General features: G+C 34.9%; 1 protein-coding gene across 2 annotated transcripts; it reads left to right on the forward strand.

Annotated features, from left to right (window-relative positions):
* On the forward strand, positions 1–10,679 carry KERA (keratocan). Of its 2 annotated transcripts, XM_017726672.1 has the most exons (4): positions 1–90; positions 484–642; positions 2,208–3,102; positions 7,693–10,679. In XM_017726672.1, exons 3-4 carry the CDS (start codon positions 2,217–2,219, stop codon positions 7,863–7,865), a joined length of 1,059 nt encoding a protein of 352 aa, XP_017582161.1. In that variant the 5' UTR covers positions 1–90; positions 484–642; positions 2,208–2,216; the 3' UTR covers positions 7,866–10,679. The 2 variants fall into 2 exon arrangements, with proteins under 2 accessions (XP_017582161.1, XP_017582162.1); XM_017726673.1 differs by lacking the exons at positions 1–90; positions 484–642 and adding an exon at positions 649–857.
* The last annotated feature ends 252 nt before the right edge of the window (positions 10,680–10,931 follow it).

Consider the following 10,931-nt stretch of genomic DNA (forward strand, 5'->3'; position numbering starts at 1 on the left):
CAATGATAAAAGAAAATTGCAGGAGGCACTGGAGAGTATTATAACTTTGTAGAAATATATGTAAACAACCCTCTGAACAAAAAGGAAAAGGTAAGGTTTAATCTTTAAAGAACTGAAAAGATGTTATTAAAAAATTCTTAGCAAATGCTTTTGCTCTCTTCTTCTCCTAATCAAGAATTTTGTCTTTAAATAGCATGACAGCATCTGCATTTAATAAAAATCAAATAAAATATTTCCGTAGAAACAGATGGCACTGGTTTTAATTCTTTGTGGCCAATTCAGGTATTATGAGAATGAATTATGATGTAAGTGAGCTTTGCATGTAAAGTGTCTTCGAACAAAAATTTTGAATAAATGTACATTTTGGGTTACCTGTTTCATCTAGACCAGCTCTTATCATCTGATAGAACATAAAAAATCAAATGTCTTCAGCTCTGTGGCTGCTTGATATTGAGGCCAGGATTTCCTTTTTTTCCTGCCTAGGTGCTGAGGTGCCTTGGCTATTTCAGGGGTTAAAAGCTGTAACCACTGATGCGTATATATGAGGCCGTATTCCTAGAACACGGCTTGTAGCCTGACTCAAGCTATTACAGTCTAACAACAGGGACCAATAGAAAGAGAAGAAGATCCAAGAAGGCTGAGGTAAGCCCAAACTCTGAAGCAATGTCAAACTAGAAGCAATAGCTAATAAGGTGTGCATGGAAATACATCTGGGAATACTAGTATGTACTTCCAGTTTTATATGCTGCTAATTCTTAGGAGGACAGGAAACAAACACAGTGGTTAGCAGCCAAAAGCGGTGAATTTACAGTGATTTCTAACTGGCTTCAGATAGCTCCAGGATCCTGACTAACAAGGTAAATTGCTTTATATTTAATTTTTAAATGCTATTAAGGTTATGAATATTTACAGAGTAAGAAGGCTGCAAATTCACTGTGTAAAATATAAATGCTATTCTTTAGAAATACTTTATTTGTCCCTTTTTTTGGAATGCTTCCAGATAGCAGTTTCTTGGGCTGGAAAAGCTATAGGATACTGCACTTGTTGCTGCTAATAACAATGTTGAAAACTATTAAATTACTAAGTATCATATGCAGCAACTTAACTGAGCTCTTAACTTTACTGATGCATTAATCCTATGAGAGAATATACTTTTTATTTAAATACTATTTTTTGCCAAAACCAACCTCCTAATTTTGACCAGAAATTTCAGCTTTCAGTTGTTTGCCTCTACATTGCAAAATGCTTGTTAATCTTCTTGAGGCAGCAATCAAGATAAGAGAGTTTGTAAAGCACTGTTTTTGTGCTACACAAATATTTCCTTTTGGAGTAAATTATCTGTGATGATTTTTTTCATCATTCAGTGGTGAAAGAGGCTAAAAAAAAGCCAATAATTAAGTAGGAAAAATAGTTTGAAGGTGCACTAGTGTATATGAATAATTTGGTTAGGATTTACTTTTTGTGGACATTTGTTAAGACTTATTTTTTGTGTCGTTTAGATCAGGCATTTGGTTTTGTCTGTTTGCTTTAGGGAAGGAAATTTCTAACTTTGGATATGAGAGAGTGAGGCGGGGAATGGATTAGTCAAACATATTCCCTCCAAGCGTTTTAAGAACATGCCCAACAAACAGCTGTTAAAACAGTATTTGATCTCCGACTTTTGAATGAAGACAAAAGACCCTAGAAAATCTGATCCAGATGCCATTATAATTTAAGAGAGAGCAAAAACAGAAAAGGGGCTATGATTGATTTTAAAAGGAGGAACACTGACTACAATAGTATTTATATCATTGGTATATATGGTAATGATATCTTTTCTGAAGATTATTCATTATATAATGTAGATCAGAGGTCTTTACAGGAAAACTTACACAAATTTAAAAGAAGCACTGATTTATTGTCTAAAAATGATCCATATTTTCATAGTCTTTGAAATGACACTTGTATGAACACCAGTTAAGCTCGTAGCCAATGTGGAGTCTAAGCTGAATCAGGTAAATGTTTATCAACAGATAGCACTGAATCATTTATACCTCTTACATTACTTTTCAGTTTTTCCTTAACATGCCATGGATAATACCCTAGAGGACAGAATTTAGCTGTTTATAAGGGAAATATTATTTTATATGCAAAACTGTTTTGTTAATCTAGTATTCTGCTATGGAGTTTTGTTGAGAAACAGCTAATTGTTTTTTTCCCCTTCCAAGGCAAACACAATGATTCTAAAAGTCTATACAAGCCTTTTGCTCTTATTCTTGGTCAATTCTGTGTGGACTCGAACTGTGAGACAAGTTTATGATGATCTGGGTCTTGACCATTGGTCTCACTATACTTCTGAGTGTCCACAGGAGTGCTTTTGTCCTCCTAGTTTCCCCAATGCACTATACTGTGATAACAAAGGACTAAAAGAAATACCTCCAATTCCAGCAAGAATTTGGTACCTCTATCTTCAAAACAATCAAATTGAAACACTTTCAGAGAAGCCTTTTATGAATGCCACTCATCTGAGATGGATAAATCTGAACAAGAATAAGATCACAAATGGTGGCATTGAGAGTGGTGTGCTGAGCAAGCTGAAAAGACTGCTTTACTTATTCCTTGAAGATAACGAATTGGAAGAGGTGCCTGCCCCATTACCAGTGGGTCTGGAACAGCTAAGGCTAGCTAGAAACAAAATCTCCAGAATCCCAGACGGAGTCTTCAGCCACCTGGAAAACCTTACCATGTTAGACCTGCACCAGAACAGTTTGTTGGACAGCGCTCTTCAAAGCGACACCTTCCAAGGACTCAACAACCTTATGCAACTCAACATAGCAAAAAATTCACTCAAGAAAATGCCTTTAAGCATTCCAGCTAATACACTGCAGCTGTTTTTGGACAACAACTCCATCGAAGTTATACCAGATAACTACTTCAGTGCAATACCCAAAGTGACTTTCCTTAGGCTGAACTACAATAAATTGTCTGATGATGGTATCCCTCCAAATGGGTTTAACGTTTCATCTATTCTAGACCTACAGCTGTCTCACAATCAGCTCACTAAAATTCCACCAATCAATGCTCACCTTGAGCACCTTCATCTTGATCACAACAAAATCAAAAGTAAGTATGTATTACCAGTGTGGGAACCTTCAAAACGATATTTTAAAATGTCTGTTTAACTATAAAAATACTCTTTGAAGTAAAGTGATTAAAATTATAGAATCATTGAATAATTTGGGAAGGAAGGGACCTCTAGAAGTCATTTTTTCCAACCTTCCTGCAATAAGCAGGGACATCTTCAACATGATGAGATTTTTCAGAGCCCTGTCCAGCCTGACCTTAAAATTTGCCAGGGATGGGCAACTGCCACCTCTCTGAGCAAAATGTTTTAGTGTTTTACTGATTTTACAGCATATTTGTCCTACTAAGATTTATGTCCTCAAAAGTTTTCCATTTTGTGTAAGTGAGATAAGGTTTTGTACCTAAGGCAACAGAAGCCTATTGGTTTTCATAGTTTCACGTCTAGGACTGTTTCCAAATTCATCCAGCTGTAGTGGGGATGTGGTTAGGAACATCAAATACTCTATATAATGAAATTATATGCTCAGTAAATACTTTTTTTCATACCAAAAGCCAAAATAAAACTTTTTATTTACCTCTGCACAGAAGGAAGCCAAGTTTCTGTATTTATCTTCCTTTCATGGTGATTTAATTGAATACATGGTCCCTTACCAGTATTTTGGGCCACTATAGTTCACAAATATACTAAAAATAATGGTTTGGCTTTTGTATGAAACAAGGACCTATGAAAGGAAGATACCTATTAATAATTTACATTTGTTCACTGCATCTGGCAAAATAAATGTATGAAATCATGCAAATAAAAATAAATTTTGTGTAACTGGCACATATTTAAGTGGCCTGCAAGAATTCTAACAGTTAATCAGTGTTAAAGCTTATGACAGATGTTTTTTCTGAATATATTTAATTGCCCCCTGGTTACAAAGGGATTTATTTTAATTGCTTCACTGCGAGGCCTCAGGTGCAGACTTTATTCTGTCACTTTGAGTGGACACAAAATTGAAATCACTGGAATGTAGCCTGTCCAGTTTAAGAGCAGTTTTGTGCATAGGTAGTATTTAAAGAGCTGTCCAGTTCTCTTCCTTCCCTGAATAAATTTGACAAAGCTTAAGACCATGAAAATTAACTTTCGTTGTGTGTGTAAACTCAAATCTCACATTCCAATGACACCTGAGTACTTGTGGAACTAAATCATGATAGCTTTCCACAAGCCTTGTATTTCTTAATGCCTTTACCACTTTCCAAAAATCATTGTCAACTCAAGCACAAAACTGACTTTAGCAAAAAAAAAAAAAGAAAAAAGAATTCTTAGTAACTGAATATAAAATAGTTGCAACCTGATACCTTAAATAAAAACCAGGTATTATATAAGGCACATTTTACCACATAGCATAATAGTTCAAGAGGTAAGGGGTAATGGTGTAGTCTTCATGAGACTTTGCTCTAATAGATGATATCTCAAAGGGCCTTTGGGATTGCAAACAAGGAATGTAATCCCATCAGGTCAGAGTAATAAGACATGACATTATTTCTGCAGATTGATTTTGTCTTCTTAAATCCAGATCAGTCATTATTTTAAGATAATCAATAAAAAAATTTGAAAGAAAAATAGCTGTAAAAAAAAAAGATGGGATCTGGTTTCTCCACAAAAGAGTCCTTCTGAAGGTTTACTTTTATGTGTGCAGTACAAGCCCTTTTTATAATATTAGTTTTCAGGTATTCCCTCACAACTGCAAATCACTGCTTTATTTCCTATTGGTGAGTTGTTATTGCAAGAGTTCAGACATCAGCATTTTTATGAAAATACCATTTGTCTATGTTTTGCTGTATGTTATTTTGTAAGATTAATTCTCTCTATGAGTGCACAGCCTCATTTCTCTGGAGACCATTTATGAAGATATAAGGCCTTCTTCTGAAGCCCAGGACAGCCAGTGATAGCCTCATCATTTGTCTCAGTGGAACAAGAATTTCACCTGCATTCCTTCCCTAAGGATCTAGTCCCTTCCCTAAGGATCTCAACACACAGAGGAAAAATTACTATTCTAATTTGGGAAGTAGAACCAACTTAAAACCAAAACTAATTATGGCTCCAACAGATTTGCACCACATTTATTCCATGGCATTTTAAAACACACATGCCAACATATTTACCTAGGAGCCTTATGAGGCTCTGGGGAGCTGTTAAATAGTGGAAAAGAGAATGTTAAAGTAAGCAAAGACAAGCTATGAAATGATGACGTAGCAAGTGAGCAAGGGTAAGCAGGTGGTATTAGAGTGCTATCAAAGACGAAAGGGAGCAAACAGTAAGTTCCCCTAGAAGAATAACAGGAGATTGAGATAGATACTCTGAGATAATATTATTCCACATGTAGAGAAAGGGAGAAATCCTTGGGTCAACTACCTACATTTTGTTTCTAAATTATAAGTTTCACTGGAAAAAAAACAGGATCTCCTGCAGTTCTTCAGCAGACATACAGTATTAGCCATTTAGGAGAACCTCTTTTGCAGTTTTCCCTTATAGCAGCTCAGGGTTTTTATCTTTCAATATTTTATAACGTAACAATTCTGTTGACAAGCAGTTGAATTAATCTTTTTCGAATAAACTATTCCAGATTTTTTAATCAAAAAAGTCAAACAGACCTCCTACTCAATTGATGGAAAAGGGTACACTATTGCATAGGGAAACTCATCCCATGTTAAGGAGATGTCAGTCCCCTTTTGGAAGCATTCATCTCTCTCTAGAGTTTATAAGCAGAGTCCAAATTGTTTACTTAGACTGACAGTTAACCTCTACATGGATCAGTTTAGGCAGGGTGAATTGTACCTGTGGAAGGAAAGACCTGTTCCTCCTGCTTAAACAAAATTCAGTAATATATCCATGAAGAGGATTAAAAGAGAGAAAGAGAGAGGCTTTTACTCCCCTGATAGTTTGGGTAGGATTTACTGTTTATGGGAAGAGAACAATAAAACCCAAACCACTTCATACCACACATCATTAGGAAATAACTTCTTCCTAGGTGGCCTGTGGTTAGATAACTGCTGCCTCACTTCAAGGCTGGAGTAATTAACCCAGTGAAAAGGAGTGCAGTGAGATAGTTTCTAGGTCAGAGAAGACAGAGATTTAGGATGCACTTGAAGCCATCTTGTCTCTATGAACAGTAGTGCTGACCAAACAAAGCAGATATTTTCTGCTACATAGTGTTGATTCACCTAAAACTTTTAATAGCTGCTTTCATAATGAAAATTCTCAAGCTTTCTGTGTTGCAAATTCACACATAAAAATAAGTTGTGGCTTGTTTCTTCCAAGAATATAAAAAACTTTGCCAATATTAATCAAATTTCACAAGATAGACAAATACATTTTGATATCACAGATATAACAAAAGTTTCAGGCCTTGGCCAACTGGATGTATTTATCTAGTTTCTATGACAAAGATCAAGTCCACTCCCAAGATGTTGCAAACATCTGGGCAGTTTTTCAAAATAGAATGGAGGAAAAAAAAATAAAAGTAAGCTATGGGAAAAAAAAGTAAGTTATGTTGTTATTTTTACATCATAACATTTATCTGATATTGGGGGTTGTAGTCAGAAGACTTGTGCATGGTATCATTACTAAATATAAAGGGACAAAATTTTTTTTCCTATTTCTTTGTTCATAAAAATTGTGTTGAAAAAAATCTGTTACATACACATTCTCCATTCACTTTTCTTCAGTTGGTCTGGGACCAAGGTCCTCAAGCAGTCAGACCAACCAAAAAATATAATTTGGTCAAAGGAATTTGACGTCTTTGGTAAACAAACACCACTTCAGTGTTTTCACAAGACCTTTCTGAGGCTGAAATAGGGCAGCAGCTGCCTGACTATTTAAAAACTGAAGACAAAATATAAAAAGCATTTCAACCAAGTGATGATGCAGGGTTAACCTAGAGGAGACAATGTAAAGAACCCAAGCTATTCAACACTTACAAATATGGGTAATGATTGAAACCATAGTTTCAAATTTTATCTGTACAGAAATGAACTATGTGTGATGTATACAGAATTTTAAGAATTTGTTGGCTTTCAGATTAGAAAGAAAAATATCCCATTGCACAAGTGATATTCCTGCAATTAAGACCAGCTCTACTGAATAGTGTGAGAGAACAGAAAAGTACAGATGTTAAAAGTTACAAACACTATAATAAACGTTCCTCTGATTCAATACGGTCATTGTTTTGAATGCAAGATCTTCATTAGGGAATATTATCAACCTAAAATTAATGCACTGTCATTGAAGTAAGATGTTCAAAATCCCTCAGCAGTAATATTGTCCTCCTCACTCAGAGTGTAAAGAGCTATTTCTCAATGCTTACCATGTCTTTGTCTAAATTAGTATCCTCTTTTTCCAAGGTTAAATTATGCATCTAGTGGCCTTTTTTCATAATTGCAGCACAGTAAACATGTGATTCACTGTTCTAAATCACCTTATATTATGATGCTTTTTTGCTCCATCAACAAAGTAGTTAAATGTTGACAAAAGCAACAGTCTCACATGCAAACATCAGTGGAAGTTTACTTTATTTGTGTCCTAAGTGAATTTAACCTTCATGAATTTTTCCATAACCTAACAATGTTGATCTATATTTTCAGATGTCAATGGGACTCAAATATGCCCAGTTTCCATTGCCTTAGAAGAAGACTATGGTCATTATGGCAACATCCCTCGCCTCCGATACCTTCGTCTGGATGGAAATGAAATTCAACCTCCAATCCCACTGGACATCATGATTTGTTTCCGACTACTTCAAGCTGTTGTCATATAAAGATATTGCAGAGTCACTCTTGTACTCTGAGAGTGATAAGATACAAGTCTTGCTGGAATGAAACTTGTTCTAAGTCATAAATCAAGAAGTAACAGCTTTATTTGACTTTAATTTTTTTCTTTGCTTGTATCTTTTCTACAACTGAAAAGGCTGTTCTTTCAGAAGAGATTTTGTATGGACCTGAAACATGTGCTTAACACCTTACCCTATAAATTCCTAATGTGAATATATTGAAAATCATCATTGTAAGGTCCCAAATATTCCAAAGAAAATTCTTGCCTACTACATCTTTCTTTACTACATTGTCAAATGTGACAATGCCTACCCTGCTAACATCATTGCTATAGACAAATTGTATGTCCTTATTTTGTTATATAGTAACTAACACAATGAATTTGGGTGCACTTGGCCAAATGCATATGCTAATAAAATCATGAGCTGCATGATTACTAGTTATCAGAACTGCCACTGACATTTCAGATAGTGACTTGTGGCGAATAACCACTTAACATGCAAATAACCCATAAATTGCTGTCATCTTTTGAAGACTAATACTTTTAAGGCAAAAAGTATGTGAGGCTTAGCATCCAAAGAAGTATACTGAATATATATAATTGTAGGGATTCATTAAGTGAGTTTCAGGACTGGAATAAACTGATCCAACTCAAATCCAGGGACAAGAGAACATGAGATGTAATCTTGTTCTCTCAAAGTCCCAGTTTTCTGCTGTTTTATTCCATTTCTAATTTTGACACCATTTCTTTCTGCAGCTTTGGGATCATCATTGAATATTTGGTTAATTTTAGTTTGCAGAGAAATACAACCAAGAATAGTAATGATTACATATTTCGTGGACTAGGTACTTCATAAAAATTTGAATGGCTAGTTAATACAATGGTGATGAAGAGAAAATTAAGAAATTAAGCAATACATCCCCTCCCAATTATTTACTGAACTAGGCAAGCACTTGCATAGGAATTGTATCAATTAAGCAAACACAATCAACTCAGAGCAGTATTCAGCAAACTGCTAACTCACATATATGCACACAATAATACTGGATTTTAGAGAAGTGCAGGTAATTAGAACATGATACATTAACAACTCACTAACAAGGGAGATACCAGAAGGCAACTTTTTATGAAATATGCTTGATTTTATCAAATATGGTTGATTTTTTTCTATTTTGTAATATTGGCATTTCAATAAATGACTTGAATATTAGAGTCAACTATTGACTGAGAGAGTATGACATTCTTATTTCTGCTAGCCAGCACAACAGGCAATCCATCAGTCATTATTTTAGTCTTCTTGCATTTCTAGATAAATGCAATTAGTTGTTCATTGATGTCTTGCATCTATTGATAATATTTTAAGACTGACCTCAGTAGTAAGCATTTAAAGACCATGCATGTGGTATAATTTTTGCATTGAAGATTAGGTATTTTCTTAAAAGTAGATTTTTAAAAGTGTTGAGAACTACAGTTTCTAACAAACAATCCTTTTTATCTGAAAATCAGTCCTTATTCTACTCTGGAGAACTTGTGGAAACAACCTAGTATAGAAACCCAGTATAGAATTAACCCATTCAGAAATCCTATCGCAAAGCCATTTACTTTTGTTGTTCTTTTTATGTGATTGCTGAGAAACTCTTGCCCTTCTAGCAAAAGTATTTTCTGTACCTCTGTGTTCACCCTATATAAAAAAAATACAGATTTTAAAAGTCTTTACAAAATGTATGCATGTCATCTAAGTTCTTTACTCAATAATATAATAGTAATTTATTTTTGGAAAAAAAATTATGTGACAATACTATTAATTAGATTATAACATCTATTATGTTCTGGTCTTGGAAATTAATTTCTGCTTTAAGCAAAAAACAAGTACATTTACTCCAGAGTGAATATTCAAAGGCATATATGCATATTATTAATATAATTTATAGTTCTAATCATACAGCAAAGCACCTTGAAGGTCCAGTAAAAAATTATTACTTTTGAGGTACCATATACACATTAAAGAAGAAAAGACTAAACCTTCCCCAAAGAGATGTCAAGCTTACATAGAAGAGAGGTTGAAATGTAAAATCATAAAAGGGTACTAGAGCATCAAGGTACTCCATTTTCTGGATAGGGGCCATATTATGTGATGGGATCAGAAGCACAAGATCTGATGAAATAATTTTTAACAGTTATTTTTATCAGCTGCACTGCTATTTGTCCAATACAGTGTAATTCGGAAATCATTATAAATCAGTCCTTCAAATAGTCAGTACTTTCCTATGGAACAATTCTAGAACACCTGCAGACTGATGCTCAAGATTTGTCTCTGTCAAATCCCAGTTAATCTGAGTGAAGAGAAGAATTCTATTGGGATGAAGATCTGCTGCTGCCAAGTGCTCTGTACTCTGCACCTTTAAGACAATGCACTGACTCCACATCTGGGAACTATTTAATTAAAGAGAAAATTTTAAGTATCCTCACTTAGGCCAATTTGTTCCATCTTGAGTCTCTCTCCCAGAACCAGCTCCATGAAATAGAATAAAAAATAGCTATGTTGCTGCAGTGACCTTCACAAAATATGTCAGTATTGATTGGGGGTTAAGCTTCTTTGCTGCATGTAGACGGCCATTTACAACAGTTTTAATATTCTTAAATGTCCTGGGAAAGTTGGTAAAATTTCCTTTCAGACTACAATAGAAGGCCTAAATTGCATTATTGTGTGGAACTAAACAATGTAGGCTTTCAGCCACTACACAGTCAGTTCATTCATTGTGCCAGAAGACTATTAAAGGAATATGTAAAACACATTGTCTTTTTCCCAATGTTGAGAGCTGCTAATACAATGTAAAAAGCATCACTGTGCTTGAAAATCTGATGTTAATTCTTCCTAATCCAAGATTGCTCTAAGACTCCCCACTGATATTTCCTGGTTCAGAAAAAATTGTGTTCTTTTCCTCTGAAAGGAGGGAGGAACTCAGCTGTCCTGTCTGAAAGTGCAGCTGGCATCATAGAAGAGCCATTTGCTTGCCTTACTTGTCAGAATACATTGCAAACAGTTTTGAAT

The sequence above is a fragment of the Corvus brachyrhynchos genome, unplaced genomic scaffold (genome assembly GCF_000691975.1).
Source record: "Corvus brachyrhynchos isolate BGI_N302 unplaced genomic scaffold, ASM69197v1 scaffold242, whole genome shotgun sequence".
NCBI classification, from domain to species: Eukaryota; Metazoa; Chordata; class Aves; order Passeriformes; family Corvidae; genus Corvus; species Corvus brachyrhynchos.

Bases quoted from the DNA above. Each gene is read 5' to 3' on its own strand.
- KERA (XM_017726672.1), top strand. From the start codon at position 2,217: ATGATTCTAAAAGTCTATACAAGCCTTTTGCTCTTATTCTTGGTCAAT. The intron at 3,103-7,692 runs GTAAGTATGTAT...CTATATTTTCAG, and splicing joins TGATCACAACAAAATCAAAA to ATGTCAATGGGACTCAAATA.